Below are 18,878 nucleotides of genomic sequence, written 5' to 3'. Positions count from 1 at the left end.
AATGCAAAAATACAGATAATATATGTCGTCAATACTAAATCTAAAAGCGCAGGTATAATAATAATCAATAAGAAATAGCTCTATCATTGTCTAGGGGATAATGTATTGTCCGATGGAAATATAAAAGTCACTCAAGTTCATTCAAGCTGCAGCTTTTTGGTTGGAGAGAAAGACGGAGGTTTAACTTGCCCATTCCTTTTATGATGTCAATCCTTCGAGAGTCGTTGGGGACTGATTTCCCTTTTGTGGTTAGCTAAAGCCGTGCTTCCATGGTAAAGGCCCCACCAATTCCGAGGCAAATGGAAAAGGATGCATGTGGGCTTTTCCACCGGTTTTCGCTATTACGCTGTTACAGGAGTTCTAGCGTTTCTTCTGGTGCGTCTGAAGGGGCTGTTCCCCAGACCCTCTTTTATCCTGACTCACAGGGTCTCAGATGTCAAACAGGTTGGGATGATGCAATCCCTCCACCAACCCCCCCCTCGGTTCATTGCCTGGGGGCTTCGATGCACCATACAGTATTTAATACACAATTCCGTCTCCAAGAGACAATAGCCTTTATCAATGGTTCCGCCTTTCGGAGGCCAGGACACATTCCAAAGTCTTTGTGGATTCTGCATGTCTTTCTCTCATTTCCTGGTCTCCTGACCTGACTTAATAGTGATCTTGCGATTCTCAAAAAGGAGGGGGCCACGGACGTAACACTGGTATAACTGGACATCTTACTAATCCAAAAACTATTAACATTTCATTGAAGAGAAGTTTATGAATTCCAAACAGACCTCAAAAATAAATTAATAATTTTTAGAAACAATTGTATTTAGTAGGTTATAATTCAAATATATGTCAAAATACACAATGAAACAATGCCCTTAACTGCATTTATAATAACTTATAAAAATCTACATCCATAAATAAATCTGTTGAAGCACACAGGACATTTCCTAGTTTTGCTATTATAATGGATAACTGAATAGATTTTGCACCTGCCTGAACAGTTAGAAATAATTTGAAGTCTTCATTAAAAGACAGTGTAGGATGGTCAGCAATTCTGTTTAAAAATTTATGTAGTGCCTTCCGGCGCATCTCTATGAAATCTTCATTAAATCGTTCCACCATCCCCCTTACTGCAAATTTCTCTGGCAATGTCTAAGTAGAAAGAGAAAATTAAAAATGGTTAGATTAGCGTAACAGTATGCAACAAAAATAAATTGCTACACCGTAAGAGTTCTATTTTAACACTTAATTCCATACTAATAGAACAATTTAAAATAGTGATGCAAATCTTACAACTAAAAGCACCTCTGTAAATGATTTTAATTTATGGAAATGACTGCTATCTTAATAATAAAAAGAGCTGAAATACAGTATATTTACTACAGAAAAGCTCTAAAATTAATAACTGGACATTTCTGTAATTCATTTTATATTATCAATGATCTCAACTCCAAATTCAAATAGCATACTGATAATGACTGTCAAGGTACAAATGAATGATGGCCACTTTCACCCATTAAACCATTCTCCATAAACCACAACCAGCTAATTCTATGCCCTGAAAGTGAGAATTTGGGTACATTTTCTGAAAATCTACCTGCCATACATGCCAATAGATTTTTATTATTATTATAGCAATCATGATCATGAAATGAGCAAACTCCAAGAATAACCAAAGGGTTATGCTTGATTGAAAGGCATAAAACTTGTACAATTATACTTTTCATAGTTAAGAACTGTTATTTGTGATGGATTCCACCACAGCAAAGAGTGCAAATGACACATGACTCATACAGTGAAGCAACTAGAGTAGAAATAAAGTTCATGCTCTACACAATAAACTGTCATGCTAAGCACTTTTTTTCCAACAACAAACCTGCTGGGCACTTCCACTGATGACAACTGTGGTATTAAGCTGGCTTTCCACTTCAGAATTCCTGCTTGTATTCAAGTATCACAAAACATTTCAATGTCAAAAAGATAAATACAGAGCAAATATGCAAAGAGCCTTACACTTCTGACAAAACAGAACAAGGATTAAGGACCGTGCTCCAAAAACTGCACATTCTGTAATTCTTATTCTCGCACGTTTTATTATCAAAAACCAAAAGCTCAACAGACAATTCTATTGTACACAGACATAATCCACAAGATAGTCTATATTTAACTGCTGCAGAAACATGAAATGTAATGCTAATGCAGAAATATCAAAATTAATATAGCAACCAAGGCTCCGTGTACTTCAGAGCTATGAGGAAAGTAATGCTCTGGAGAAACTGTGAGTATCTCTAGTGTTTTATTGGCTGCCATCTTACTCCACCTCAGTTATTTGTGTTACATTAATTTGTTTACTGTGATTCCCCTTTTCCTTTAGCCTAGTTATTTGCTACTTATGCTTCTACCAATAATTACCTATAACCATGCTATATTTGTGTTCACTTAATGACTGTTTTTCTAGCAATTCACCCTTTTCTCTCTAAAAACATTCTCCCAGCAGTGCAACACAGATATAAACTAAAGCAGTCATGGGAAGTGCCAGCACATGACAGATGTGCATGTCCACATTGATCCTCAAACTCATTGCAAGTTTAGGTTATATCTTTGAGTACAGGGATCTATATAATGCACTGCAATCTACAAGACGAGTTAAAAAAAATGGAGCCAAGTTATTGATTTTGTGGGGTGGTTAGAAGGTAGGAAGGCAAATATGTCACGTGTAATAGATATTAGCTTACCTTTAAAAAAAACAAGTTCCATGATCATATGCCAAAGAATTTGTATAGATCAAATTTGACACCAGAGATTTGATTCTAGGACATAACCACAACAAAGCATACCTATTGTAAATATGGAAGTGACCCCATGGATCTGATTGAAGAAACTAGGCTGTACATCAATCCAATTGCTCTCATGTTCAATACACACAGCTCAACTGATATAGACAAAAAATAAACCATACCAACATGTATTCAAAGATAAGACTTTAATATTAAGGAAATATTTTGGAAGTCATTTAAATATAGACTAAAATACTACAGAAAAGTTCTCAAAAATTATTCACTTACAGGAAGAATCAAAGTCGAATGTGCTTGTTCAAGTTGGTCTTTTAGCCAAAAGAAATCTTGGTAACGTCTACGAACCTCATGCTCACTGGAGTCAAATTCACTGCGTGTGGTCTATAAACAAACAGGGTTAAATACATAGAGCATCAGTACAGGTCATCTTGAAGCAGTAAAATACAAACAGTATACGTTGTAGAATATAATTGTTGGGTAATATAACAGATATACACATTTGCTTTAGTTTTAACAGCTGCATCTATTGTGAAGGGACAGTCATGGTCTAAGATAATAACATCATGCCTATCAAAATGATAAGCACCCAAAAATGATTGATAAATAAGGAAATTCCATTAAAGTTGCTTTAGCTTAGAACTCTACTGACTCAAAATTGTTATATATTTCATTTTAGATATATGATATACAATATATGACTAGGATTCTTGTTAATACTAATGAGATAGTATCCACTGGTGTCATTAAATCAATGAACCAGATGAAGAGTAAGATAAGATTGAAGGATGCATTTTTTTCAGGATAAATGGTGGAACTGACTTCCTAACTTAGAGGGCAATAAATGCAAACATTTATTGATATTCTCTACCTTGGCATAGATATGCCATTCATTCAACATGCTAATACAATCAAGGAAGGTGGTGATAGTGCTGAAGTGAATGACCAACCAAAATCTTCATGAACTGTTGTTTTTATAGGTTGTACCAACTACAGAGAAGAGTTTAGAGTATCCTGTGAAATGAAATGTAAATTAAGCGTGTGCATGGAATTCAGTGTGAATTCCAGTTGGGATTTAAAATACCAAGATAAATACCATGTTGGAGGATAAGATTTTAATGTGGATAGATGTTTAGTTAACAGGAAATGGAAAGTAGACATTAATTAATTTATTTTCTGGTTGAAAAGATTTAATGAAGGATATGCGTGTGGTGTCAGTATTGGCAGAATTAAAGGTATTTGCCAATTTCAAAGTTAGCAGCCTTTTTATATATTCACAACTTATTTTCTGCCAAATATATGGATGGGTTAAACTGGCCAAGGAAAATAGTAAAATTGCCCACTTCGGCAGAAAATTCAAAATACATTATTCTAATGGCGAGAGATTGCTGAGCCTAGAGATGGAACAAGATCTGTGCCCCTACTGCTTAATTTATAAAAGGCTAGTGTCCAGGCAAAACAAATAAGAAAGCTAACAATATCATTATTTATTGCTAGAGGAAATGAATAGATTTATTCAATTATACAAAGCATTAGTGAGAATACGTATACTTATTAGTTTCCCTAGGTAAAGAGATACCACCTTTGCTGCCTCTACCATGTTACAAGGCCTTTAACATTTTCCGTGAGAACTCTTCTAATCCTTCTCAACTCTTCGGAATGCAGATCAAGTCCATCCATTCTCTGTTCATACGTAGCTAGTACCTCGCTAGAGAATCTTCATTACAGTGCCTCTACTGGGATTACATTCTTCCTTAACTAAGAAGCCAAAATGTGCACAACATTATATCACAACAAGGACCTATAAAGATGTCTCATTTGACTTCTTTACTCCTGTAATCAGACCCCCTAACAATCTACGCCGGCCAATTTGCGCATAAGTGCTTATCTTAGAACTAGATTCCAAGGAGACCAAGCTTTTCTTCTTGCTTTCTTTCTGCCAAGCAGCTATTAAGAAATCACTTCTGGGTGATTCTAGAAAATCCTACTACTTCCAGGAGCACCTTGGGAATGGCAACCTTGAGTAGCGCAGCTCAATGGATATGATTAAATATTCCTGGTTCCTCCTGATACAGCTGTGAATTACAACTGCTTCCAAGGTCATTACAATTAACAAAAATGTCTTAATGCAACTGAACAATGTATTGCTGTTTAAAATCGACAGAAACAATGTCGAATGTGGCCGTATTTCTCGTCAGACTCCTTGGAGAAAACGTGGCTGCCGATCAGGGATACAGGTACGTTTAAGAAATGGGGTTTTCGACTTCAATACTGATTATCTTACTAACAAACATACAGTCTCCAGTAAATCAATTTTATTTACTGATCTCAGAGCCAAGGTGTGCTGTATCAGAGGGACATTAGGACCACTTGTGTCCTTTGTTTCACAGAATCCTGGTTAACCACTTCTATACCAGACGCAACAATTCAGATTCACATGTTTACTATACAACATCAGGATAAGACTGTCGAGTCTCTCAAAAACAGAGGTGGAGGTATATGCCTCATGATCAACTCGTCTTGGTGCACTAATATATCAGAGATGCCCCATTTCTGCTCACCAGACCTGGAATATCTCACAATTAAGTACCATCTATTTTACCTGCCGTGGGAGATTTCGATGATCATTTTGGTAGCGGTGTACATTCCACCTCAGGCCAAAGTCATACAGGCTCTGGATGATCTAAGCAATGGGATCAATATGCATGAAGCAGCACAGCCTGACACCTTCATCATCGTTTTGGTGGGGTGGTGGGGGGGGGGGTGGTTTAACCAGTCCGGTTTGAAAAAGTCACTAATTACCATCAACAAATCACTTGTAGTACCAGAGGGAACAACACACTGGACTCCTGTTACACTAAGATCAACAGTGCTTACCATGCTATTCCACGCCCACATTTCACAAAGTCTGATCATCTGGTTGTAGTTCTACTCTCTGAGTATCGGCAGAAACCACAGGATCAATAGCGAGGAACAAGGAGGTATAGACAAGGGAAGCACTGGAGCACTTACAGGACTGCTTTAAATCAGTGAACTGGACTTTGGTCAGTGATTCATCTTCAAATCTGGATGAGTAAGCTACAGTTATTACCAACTTCATTAAAACCTGTGCAGATGAGTGTTTGCCTACAAAATCTTGATGTACATTCTCAAACCAAAAGTCGTGGATGAACGAGGAAGTTCACCATCTGCTGAGGGCCAGATTTGTGGCACTTAAGTCTCGTGACCCAGGTCTATACAAGAAAAACAGGTATGGCTTGGAAGGCTATTTCAACAGCAAAGAAACAACATCGAATGAAGTTGGAAGTAACATCGGATGCACGATAGGGTTTGCAGGATATTACTTTCTACAAAGCTAAACCCGTTAGCATGAATTGCAGAGATGCTTCACTACCAGATGAGCTAAATGCCTTCTAAGCCTGCTTTGAAAGAGAAAACATAACTACAGCTCTGAAGATCCCTGCTGCTCCAAAGTGTCCCTGTGATCGCTATCTCGGAGGCTGATGTCAGGCTGTCTTTAATAAGGACAAACCCTCGCAAGGCAGGAGGCCTCAATGGAGTACCTGGTAAGGCTCTGAAAACTTGTGCCAACCAACTGATGGGAATATTCAAGGATATTTTCAACTGCTAACTGCTGGGGTTGGAAGTTCCCACCTGGTTCAAAAAGACAACAATTATACCAGTACCTTAATGACTTTCGGCCAGTAGCACTCACATCTATAGTGATGTAATGATTTGAGAGGTTGGTCATGGCTAGAATCAACTTTTGCCTCACCAAGGACCTGGATCCACTGCAATTTGCCTACTGTCGCGATATAAACACCTATGTCAGGATGCTGGTCATAGCTCAGCATTCAACGCAATCATTCCCACAGCCCTGATTGATAAACTACAAAACCTGGGCCTCTGTACCTCCCTCTGCAATTGGATCCTCAACTTCCTAACCAGAAGACAACAATTCATGCGGATTGCTTATATCTCATCCTCACTGACTCTAGCACACCTCAGGAGTGTGTGCTTAGCCAACTGCTCTCCTCCCTCTATACCCATGACTGTGTGGCTAGGTATGGATTAAATACCATCACCAAATTTGCTGATGATACAACCATTGCTGGTAAGATCTCAGCTGGAGATGAGAAAGCGTACAGGAGCGAGATATACCAACTAGTTGAGTGGTGTCACAGCAACAACCTCGCACAGTGACGGTAAGGTAAAAGAGCTGACTATAGACTTCATGGAGGGTAAGACAACAAAACATGAACTAATTCCCAGAGGAATCAGAAGTGGAGTGAGTGAGCAATTTCAGGTTCCTGTGTATCAAGATCTCTGAGGATCGAACATGGTTCCAACATATTGATGCAGCCATACAGAAATCAAGACAGCAGCTATATTTCATTAGGAGTTTGTGGAGATTTGGTTTGTCATCTAAAATATTTGAAAACTTCTATAGATGTAACATGGAAAACATTCTGACAGACTGCATCACTGTCTAGTATGGGGGTGGGGGGGGGCGCTACTGCACAGGACCGAAAGAAGCTACAGAAAGTTGTAAAATGAATCAGCTCCATCTTGAGTACTAGCCTCAGTAGTATCCAAGACACCTTGAAGGAGTGGTGCCTCAGAAGGACAGCATCCATTATTGAGGACCTCCATTATGCAGGACATGCCGTTTTCTCACTGTTACCATCAGGCAGGAGGTACAGAAACCTGAAAGCACACACTCAGTGATTCAGGACAGCTTCTTCTCTTCTGTCATCCAATTCCTAAATGGTCATTGAACCCATGTACACTACCTCACTTTTAAAAAAATATTTCATTTTAAATTATTTTAATATATTTAATATATATATATACTTAATGTAATTGATTAAATTAGTTATTTTTTTATTTCTATATTATCATGTATTGTATTATACTGCTGCTAAGTTAAGAAATTTCATGACACATGCTGGTGATAACAAACCTGATTTTGAGCAAGTTGAAATTCATTGTCATTTCAACCGCAGACATGTATACCGCCACATAAAACAACATTTCTCCAGGTTAAGGTGCGCAACACAGTGTGCTTAACTTACACAACACAAAGTAATATTACAAATAAATTAATAATAAATGCAGTTACATCACAAGTTAAAAAGTGAACAGTATAATGTTACTGGCGCTTCATTATGTGGTGAAAAGTAGTACTCTCACACCTCTTCATTAAGATCTCAAACATTTATCAATCGCGTATCCTTTCAAAATTCAATTATCAACACATTTTGCACATTGTCAACAACTCTGAGCCCTCAAGCTGATAAATGCAAAAACTTATATCCATTTGTTGTTTTTTTTTATAATTACAGCTCTAAGTTGATGATCCTTTACTTTTGGACCAAAGCCCAACACCAGACCTGAGATAAATCATCTCTGAGTCTACCCCGTGGAACACTATCCATATTTCTATGCTTCAATATGACCGCTCATTCTTCTAAACTCTAAAAAGCTCTAGACGCAACCCATTTAATCTCTCCTACCAGGGCAGGAATGGCAAGCCTATGACACCCGCAAAAATTTTGTTGGCACACAGCTGTACTGTCTCTCGATCCTTTCCCCCTTAAAATTATGTAATGATTCTGTTTACTATCAAATAAAGCAGCAAATGATTTTTTAAAACAACCCGAGATCAGTGAGATGTTTTCACAGGAAGTATCTCATGCTGGCTTATCGACAGCTAGACAGTTGCAATAACGCATGACATTAGTTGATATGTTGTGAAATCCTCAGTGCTGGCATACAGCATCAGTATTTTGATAGAAAACAGTCGGGCCAGTTGGCATTGGCTTCACTCTGCTTATATTTTTTCTTGTTGTTTGTGAGTGAACACTGGATATTCAGTGATAACAGTAAATACCGTATGCAGTATAGCTCCTCTATGAATATTCACGTCCGTCATTGTTTTCAGTGCTGAACTTGGTCAAGTCTAATTATTGGAGTAGAGTAACTAATGAAATGCGCATAATTCTCAATCAAATACAAGCCAGATACAAAATATTTGTCATCGTTAGTGCAACAACAAGAGCTTCACGAAGGGCAAAGTGTTTATTTTCCTTTCCCTGATCTTTCATAAATATGCACCAAACATTGATATTTCAAATGTTATGAGGTACATTAAAATAGTATTTATAAATGATGTTATCTTCAACTGTCTTTTCAAAAGATTAATAAACACTTTTGGTCAGGATTTCTAAAATGCTTCATTTATTTCAATGTTACACATAAATAACTAACAGGACTCATCCTTTTCTTTCGGAAGTCCATAATTATTGTTACCAATTCATTAGTTAATGATAATCTCTGTTCAAAGTTACTAAGACTGTGAGAGAATGTTTCAGAAAGTCATTGCCAATTAGGACACCCGCTCGGCACTTCTGTCCCAGGAGAATCAACAAACATTTCATTCCACCCCAGTAAACAAACTGGTGAACCTTCACTGAAATCCTTTTATTATGTATACCCCTCTTAATTTCAGCTGCAGGCCCTTTGTTACTATGTTTTTCTAGATCGCTGTGTAATAATCTAATTATGAATTGAGTAGAACATTTTTGGTGACTCAGATGAATTTACTATTTCTCAAACAATCCTTCAATTCAAAATGATAAATATAATCCATAATTTGTTACAATGAAGATTCTCAGAATATTCTTGCACTTGTAGTTATCCCAGCAAACTAGATTAATAAAAAAAATTATCCTCAGCACCTTCATTCACTCCATCATTAAGACTGGAATTTGAACTTTGAAACTTTATTTGAAAGTTGTTGATAGTCATTGTTTCTTGAACAGCTAGAGTCCATAAAGATATTTCCATGCTCTAAATTCTATTACAGGCTGACTCATTTCTCCACCATCTAGATCAACAGCACCAGATTACCTCATCTTTATTCAGCAATGAAATATAAAACTCTTTGCATTTACCTTCATTCTTACAACCTATTCCCATTTTTGATCAAAATTTCTAGTTGGCATATCTCAACGACAACTTTTATTTTGTTTATTTTGCCTACTGTTTTGACAATTCTATCCTATAAATCAGGAAAAAAATTCAGTATTAAAATTTCATTGTTTTACTCAACCAGATTGCTCAATTCATTTTTATTCCACAATTATCCTTTGCATTATTTCTGTGCCTCTGATCTACTTTAAATTGATAGGTCATCTGAAATCCTTGTTCTTTCTTTCCACCCAACCAACACACCAAGTTCTCAATTAAATTTCCTCTCAGATTTTGTTCCAAGATCTCTGTGCAGTAACTTGTATCCTTGGTTAACTTCAACTGGTGTCGACTTTCTCCCTTTCCCCCTCTCTCTCTCTCTCTCTCTCTCTCTCAGCAGTTCCTCCCTAACCTCACACTACATATGAAGTCTATCCATGTTCAAAGCCAACATCCTGATCAACACTCCACTTGGGCTTGCTATTTTCATTACTAAAAGAATTTTCTTACTTTCTTTTACACCACCCATAGTCATCGCCAAAATATATTTCTTCCAACCAATCTACCTCTGGATTTTAAAAAAACTATCTGTAATTCTTTCAAATTCCCATTTAGAATAAAGCCAGAAAATGTTAGAAACAGGTACTGCTGAGGGGTAATCTGCAACATTAAATCTTTCTTCCCGTCAACGCTGCCTGACCTACTGAGTAGGTGTCAGTTTTTGCTTTTCTTTCAAAAATTCAGCATTGAGTAGCTCCCCATCTACTTAGATCTGGCTCGATCATCATGTCAGCAATCTAATAATACCATCTTTCAAATCTCTCAATTCCCAGAGAACATCAAGCATTTCATGTAACAAAACATAACATTTTCAGGGATTGTGCTTCAGAAACAGTGATTGTAACAGCACACCCTGCAAGCAGGAAACGATCAACAGCAAGCCAATATTTACATTTTAGCTGTATGAGTGCATATACCACAAGATGCTGCCAGATTTCTTCCATTATAAAAAGACAAGTACCAATAGCCTCAATTGATTGCAAATTGCTCGAAAAATTCTTATAATACAGGAATACATTACTTGTGCAAAACCATTTTCTTCATTATGATTAATAACACTGATCTCAGACACCAAATAGAGCAGCCTGTTGCTCAATTTTCATCAAGACTCAACTAGACAAAATTCAGTTTTATTATTCTGAATCTTTTAGTAGTTAAAAGGGAGTGAGGAATTTAATTTGCAAATTGAATGTGTATAATGGAGTCATTACATAAATTTCTATAAATCAGACTATCTAACTCTACTTGACAAGAAAAAAAAATTGAAATAGGACTGGAGTCATAAAAGTAATAAACTTCCATCAGATTGTGAACCAAATTGGCATACTTAGTTGTCTATTCCTACCCCATAGCAAAAGGTATATTAAAGTACATGCTACACAAAAATCTCATCTGAAATTTTGTTAGATTAAGTTAATTTTAAAAGTTGAAAATATTAATTTAGCTTTTAGATTAAATATTACTAATTTAAATATTTACAAATTACGATATAATTTTGAAATAAAATTGCACATTAGTACAATTCATTTATTGAGATACAGCATGAAGTCAGCCCTTCCAGGCCGCAATGTTTAACAATCCCCCAATTTAATCCTAGTCTAATCATGGGATAATTTACAATGACCAATTAACCAACAGTCTTAAATTTATATCAATTTTATGATACCATTTCACCTAAATGAAGCACATCTTACACTTCATTTACCTGCACTGCATTTTTCATTCTGCATTGTTATTGGTAAACTTAATTCTAGCTCAATACAAGCTATAGGAACTTGATCTGTTTAATCAGTATGCAAAACAAGCTTGTTACTGTGTCTCCATACATGTGACAATAATAAACTAATATCAATGAGCAATGGAGAGCCAGGGAATCTAAACAGAATCACTCCTAAACTGCTCAATCATTTAAAGTTATTTTTAAGTAAATATTTAAGCAACATTATGCAAAGATTTAGTAACCTAGAGATTTTACACATTCAAAATCTACTAAAGTATTGTACCTAATAGGCCAAATATACCGATGAAAAGCAGTCAGTTATAACAACTTAACGACTAACCTGGGTTATAGCAAAAGCATGCTAAAGAAAAGTCCTGATTACAATCACTAACAACTAGCTGTTATGAAAATTGCCCAACACATCTCATGACAAAAATTATGAAGAATTAAAATCTGACTATGAGAATTCACGTTTGGTAGTGGTACATCCCTGAACATAAACACCATGGAATATTGAAACATGTGCTGAGCTTTGGAACTGTACGTTCTGTCATTACAGGTAGTCCCCGAGTTACAAACGTCCGACTTACGGACAACTTGGACTTACGAACCGAGGAAGAAGAACGCCGTCCACCATTATAAAACAGATTGCGACACCGTCCGCCATTTTAAGTCGGATCGCAACGCCGTCCACCATTTTAAGTCGTTGCCGTTGACACTGTGTTGAGTGTTTAACTTTGTATTTGGCTTAAATTTTTCTTAGTAAGAGTCACCCTGACCCTCCCCCCACCCCCATTGTGGTCAGCTGGTGGCGCAGTGAGATCAGCGCCAGGCTGGAGAACCGAGGTTTCCGAGTTCGATCCAATGACAAACCGCTCCCGTGCTGGGTTGATGTCGAGTTCACAACTCGACCTCGTTTAAAAAAAAACACTGCCACCTCCAGTTTAAATTCCCACGCGGAATATTGTGGATGATCAAATACCCAAACCTAGCAGAGCCCCCACTTGTCCCATTTAGCTTATCTCAGTGCGGTGGTCCTTAGGACCCAGCGGAGCTCGGGAGCTGGCAGAGGTCGGGACCCGCTGCCCGCAGTGTTTCTACTCCGACGGGAAGCGATCGCGATTGAAAATAAAGTGGAAATAATAAAGCGTTTGGAAAAAGGTGAAACACCATTGGTCATTAGAAAAGTGTTAAGCTACAGTCGGTCAACAATCAGAACAATTTTAAAGGATAAAGTAAGAATAATGGAGCATGTGAATGGCCCTGACCCAATGAAAGCTACAATTATTACTCAGCAACGCAGTGGTTTAATTATTGGAATATGTACGTTTCCTTAAGTGTTTTATATGCATAGAAAGGTACTATATACTAAGACAAATGTTTGACTAATTGACACTAAATACCGGATGTACTTGTTCTGACTTATGTACAAATCTGACTTAAGGACGGACTCAGGAATGGAACTCGTACGTAACCCGGGGACTGCCTGTATTTATAAGGTATCTCCTCATTCAACATATTGCTCACAAATTACTTACATCAAAGGTTTCAAAGTTTCAAAGGTACATTTAATGTCAGAAATGCATACAATATACATCCTGAAACGCTGTTTCTTCGCAACCATCCACGAAAACACAGGAGTGCCCCAAAGAATGAATGACATTTAAATGTTAAAAGTGCCCCCCCCAGCTCCCCTCCCTCCCACACCTAAGTGGCAGCAAGCAATGATCTCCTTTTCCCCCACCAGCAAAAAAACAATCAGTACCCGCCACCGAGCACTCAAGTGTGAGCAAAGCAACAGCAAAGACACAGACTTGCAGTACCCCAAAGACTACATATTCACCCAGTATTCAACATACCACAGGTTCTCTCTCTCCCTTGCATCTTCATTTTAGAACAAAATATTAACATGTGTAAATTGACAGTTTACTAAATTCAATACTGGAACCACAAACACTTGTAATTAATTTTATCTTTTACCTTCGTAATAACTCTGTAAGTATAAAAATTATCAAACGGAGTGGAATGAATCTCTGGACCATCAACTGTGACAAAAAGATCTTTGTTGTCTGGTTCATCTTCCAAAGTGTGCTGATTAATCATGGAGGAAGGCGAAGTGGGCATGGAGATATTGATAGAACTGGCATCACTGAAAGTAGGATCCTGTTGGAAGACAAATCACAATAGTTACCACATTTTCAAAAGACCCATTGCCGTGAAATAACATAAGCAGCTTTTACATGGACCAAGCCACATGCAGAACTGTTTTCAATCCAGTCATATCTTATCAAAGATTATTCTTCAACATTCATATAATAAGCTATTTTTGGTTATGCATTTTGAATTTAGTTTTACAAACTGAAACTTCTCTTTTTAATTATTATTCAATGCAGTTACTCATGTCTTGAGAAGTTATGTATGTTGTGGGAGGGATACTTATTCCAATTATACTCAGAAGAACAAATTTATTTTAGTACTTCATTTTCACAATAGAATGTGATCATGGGCTCTTATCCTCTATCAGATTTTTCATTCAGCCCTCTGCCTTCTCTTCCTATAGCCTCTCAGCTTCTCACGGTATTCCCTTCCCTCCCACAACCGCCACACATTTCTGTATGCTCTCTTCTCACCTGGATTCACCCGTCACTTACTAGCTCTTGCTTTTCCCCCCTACTCTTTTATTCTGCCCAAAACATCATCTGGTCATTCCCTTCACAGACGCTACCTGACCCGCTAAGTTCTGCCAGCATTTTGTGTATATAGATAATGAGGAAACAGGTAGGCTGCAGAAGGACTTATTAACAAATTAAGAGAATGGCAAGGGAGTGGCAAATGAAGTACAATGTTAGAAAATGCATAGTCATGCACTTTAGTAGTAGAAATGAATGTGTAGATTATTTTCTAAATGGGGAGAAAATCCAAAAAACTGAGATGCAAAGGGACTTGGGAGTCCTTGTGCAGAACACCTAAGGTTTAACTTGCAGGTGGTGAGAAAGGCAAAAGCAATGTTAGCATTCATTTCAAGAGGTTTTGAATACAAGAGCAGAGATGTGATGCTGAGGCTTTCGAGGGCACTGCTGAGGCTTCACCATGAGAATTCTGAACAGTTTTGGGCTCTTCATCTAAGAAAAGATGTGCTGGCATTGGAGAGGGTTTAAAGGACGTTCACAAAGATGATTCCAGGAATAAAAGGGTCGGGGACGTCACGTGATGACGTAGGGTCGAGACGTTGGGATTCCAGCTCCCTCGCACAAAGTAATGAAATAAGGTTTAAATGGAGAAGAATTAACAAATATCTATTAGAAACTACTTATAAGCAACTCAGGATTATCTTTTGATATGGCTCCTAAACTGAAACAGAAGAAAGTTACTACTTTGAAGACTGCGGAAATCGGCGGGGAAAAAGGCCTAGCTGTCTTGGCGAAGTTGGATCTTCTCCCGACGAAGTGCGTGGCACTTCTGATGTTGCGGGAAAAGAAGTTGCAGCAAGGTCGGCGGTCTCTAAGAAGAAACGGCAAGAACAACGCATGCGCAAAAGTATGCACGAACAGATGTTAACAAAACTACAAGCTTTAACTATGGTTGGAAGTGAAATTGAAAGTGAGTCGGAAGTTGAAACAGACTCTTTGGGAAAACCAGAAGAAAAAGAAAAAAAGGAAGAGATTGGAAGAGACATAAAAGATATCCTGATATTTATAATCAATGAATTAAAAGTTATAAGAACAGATATGGTGAATGAATTTAAAGCTATAAGAACAGATATAAGAAGCATACAGAATACACTTGACAATGTGGTGGAAGAACAAAAGAAGATGGATAATAAAGTTTAAGAGATGGAAGTAAAAATAGAAGAAAACACAGAAAGAATAGAAAAGATAGAATACGATAAGCTTGCCTGGACAGCAGAAAGAAAACGGATGATGGAAAAAATGGATGCGCTTGAGAACTCCAGTAGACAAAATAATATTAGAATTGTTGGTCTTATGGAAGGTACAGAGGGAGAAAATCCAATAAAATTCTTTCAAAAATGGATTCCGGAAATTTTGGAAATGAAAGAAGGAAATCAAGTAATTGAATTTGAAAGAGCACATAGAGCTTTAAGGCCACGACCTTAATCCGAGATCAATTTTGATAAAATGTTGAAGGTATCAAGATAAAGAAATGAGCTTGAAGGCAGCTACTCAAGGTGCTAAAAAGAGAAATGGGCCATTGATAGTAGAAGGGAAAAGAGGTTTTTTTTATCCAGGCATAAGCTATGATCTGTTGAAGAGACGGAAGGAATTTAATCCAGTGAAAAAATCTTTATGGGAAAAGGGCTATAAATTTTTATTGAGCTATCCAGCAAAATTGATAATTTTCCTGGATAATGGAGAAAGAAGATTCTTCGTTGACTACCGGAAAGCGGAAGAATTTGTACAAGAATTACCTGATGCCCATGAAGAGGACTAAAGAATTATAGAAATGAAATGGACTAATGAAGAAGACTGAAATAAGGTTGGACCTGACGGACATTTATAAGAAAAAAAAACGGTCGAGGAGTATTTTTAATTGAGAGTAGAGACATTAATTATTATTTTATTTTTATTTTTTTCTTTTCTTTATTGATATATTTTTCTTTTTTTTTGCGGGGGAGCACCTGATCGATAGCTGCGAGTTTCACATGTACAATCATGGCGATTGCCATGACCCATAAAATGGGGGGGGGGGATAATGTTGTGTTCTTTTTATTCACAACATTAGTGGGGGGGTATTTTGTTTTTTTTTCTTATGTATTAGTTATCTTTTTTCTATTTTTCTTCTTCTTTGCCTGGATGATTGGGGAGAGACTCATAGCAACATGGGGAATTTTAAAGAATTCCCAAGGTACTATGAATGATTAACTTACTTAATTTTTAAAGTTTTAATGTTAATGGAATTAATGGACCTGTGAAAAGAAAAAGAGTTTTAACATATATTAAGAAAATGAAAGGAAATATAGCTTTTTTTTATAAGAAACACATTTAACAGAAACAGAACATAAGAAATTAAAGAGAGATTGGGTTACAAAAGATAGGATTAAATACATAGGTCCTTTGAAGATAAAATTATAGTAATTGGGGAAAGTAAAAAATAAATATCAAAATTATTTTGAACTCCACTGAGCATGTGGGGATCCTCCGATATCCAGGCAATCCTTCTTTTTTCTTTCTTTAGATAAGGGTTAAGTGGGGGGAGGGTTAAGGGGAGGGCTAATATTATCTTTCTTACTATTTTACTATTACATTTATTCTTTGTAATTTCTAAAATTTAATAAATAAATATTTTTTAAAAAAATAAAAGGGTTATCATACGAGGAACATTTAATGGCTCTGTACTCGCTAAAATTTAGAAGGATGAGGGGGAATCTCATTGAAACCTTTCGAATGTTGAAAGGCCTGGACAGAGCAGATGTGGAAAGGATCTAGGACAAGGCACAGCCTCAGGATAAAGGGGCATCCATTTAAAACAGATATTTAGCCAGAAAGTAATGAATTTGTGGACTTTATTACCACAGGCAGTTGTGGAGGCTAGGTCATTGGGTGTATTTAAGGCAAAGCTTGATCGGTCCTTGATTGGACACAATGGCAAAGGTTACAGTGTGAAGGCAGGGAGTGGGGCTGAGGAGGGGAAGGAAAAGATCAGCTATGACTGAATGGCAGAGTAGAATTGATGGGCCAAAAAGCCTAATCCTGCTCCCATATCTTATGGACTTTTTTTTAGTAATTTGTAGGAAATTGCTGTACACAAACCATTCTGTGCTCATTATAATAATGCTACATTTCAAAAGTAGTTCAATAACTGTTAAGTGAGAAAACTTGGGAAAATGATGAGAATTATAAATACAATAATTTGCTCCTTCTTGAAACCCTTGCAGCAACATCTTCCCCTTTCCTATTCACAATGATAAAATAAAGTTGCTTTATTGTCACATACGGCTTGAAAAAGATGTAATTCAGGAACATAACGCCATCACAGCGTAGCGGTAAGCTCAAACTTATTACCGCCAGGGGTGAAGTTCAGAGTTCAATTCTAGTGTCACCTGCGACCTTATGAATTTCTCCCTGTGACCAAGTCGCTTTCTTCCTATAGTCCAAAGACATACCAGTTAGTAGGTTAATTGGTCATTATAAACTGTCCAGTGATTAGACTGAGGTTAAATAGGCGGGTTGCTGGGTGACATGGCTCATTGGGCTAGAAGGGTCTGTTCTGCACTGTACTTTTGAATACATAAAACAAGCATCAGTGCACTGCAGATTGTGCAAAAGCCTAAAGATGGAAGAATCCTACCTATGGAGAAAATACCAATTTTGCCCACCTCTCCAGAACACTACTATTTGTCAAGGTGTTAACAGTACACAAAGTTTAAAAAAAACATTTTCTTGTAGTATAGTTTTGAAATTTTTGGTTTGTTTTATTACCCATTTTATTCCTGCCCAATTCTTTGCTTACTTGTAATAACATATGTAACAACATATGACTATCCTGATAACTTACTTTTCCAAAACTCTTAAGTTTCAATTAAAACTATTATTTTATTTGTATCATTAAAAAATGCAGAATAAATCACCTCACTAATTATTTGGGTGTACGTACATCACTATCATAGTTGAAGAAAGTAGGCATATGGCAGTTGATTTTTTAGTAAGAGTCCATGTTAGAGAAAAATTCCACGAATTTGGTTAGATAAATCTCAAGTCTCAGGAGTTCCTGGATTTATTAACCCAGCATGTATTGAATTGCAGTGAACATGCAAACTTACAGTGCTTATGATAAAAAAAGGAATTCTTAAAAGTCTGAAAAATTTCTTAAAATTTTTAAAACCAAAGATCATAGTTACTGGTCCTCACCAACCACCTTCTGGTTAAAATATGTATCTAATAAATATGAATACCTCAACTTATAAATGGCTGCACGTGGCACATTTCATTACAAAAAATGGCTCAATGCAAAGAAATCCTCGTTTCTGAAATCTATGCATTTAAAAAAATTGTATCATTAATCAACTTTAACAGTTTCCAGTACAGAACCTCAAAAATTTCATCACAATGGTTAATTAGCTCCTCCCAGCACCTTGAGGCACATCATGAGGCAACCTTGCAGTCTCTTTAGCGTTTATCTGTTTTTTACATGGCCGAATTGTTAGCTCAACGTTCAACCCAGCACAGAAGGAAAGTGTGCAAGGAGTTGGCCGGGTTCAAACCCAGGACCACTTGCCTCAAAGTCTGGTGCAGATGCCACTACATCACCAGCCGGCTTATTATGTCAATAGGTGATTCACAAAACGTGGAGGAAATCATCTACCTGTCATAAAGTCTTACAGC

General features: G+C 37.0%; 1 protein-coding gene across 3 annotated transcripts in view; it reads right to left on the bottom strand.

Moving 5' to 3' along the window:
- The window catches only part of snx7 (sorting nexin 7), a 63,591-nt gene that overhangs the window by 25,048 nt on the left and 19,665 nt on the right, over positions 1–18,878 (bottom strand). For 2 of the 3 annotated variants that reach the window (XM_059983963.1, XM_059983965.1), the window contains exons 2-4: positions 13,519–13,701; positions 3,060–3,170; positions 988–1,146 (exon numbers count right to left, since the gene is read on the bottom strand). In XM_059983963.1, the coding sequence (XP_059839946.1) occupies positions 988–1,146; positions 3,060–3,170; positions 13,519–13,701 (453 nt within the window). The remainder of the gene's footprint in view (positions 1–987; positions 1,147–3,059; positions 3,171–13,518; positions 13,702–18,878) is intronic. The other variant, XM_059983964.1, reaches the window with a different exon arrangement.

The sequence above is a fragment of the Hypanus sabinus genome, chromosome 11 (assembly GCF_030144855.1).
Source record: "Hypanus sabinus isolate sHypSab1 chromosome 11, sHypSab1.hap1, whole genome shotgun sequence".
Classification (NCBI taxonomy): domain Eukaryota; kingdom Metazoa; phylum Chordata; class Chondrichthyes; order Myliobatiformes; family Dasyatidae; genus Hypanus; species Hypanus sabinus.
Note: the sequence above shows the minus strand (reverse complement) of the source record. Positions and strands in the feature narration are given on the sequence as shown.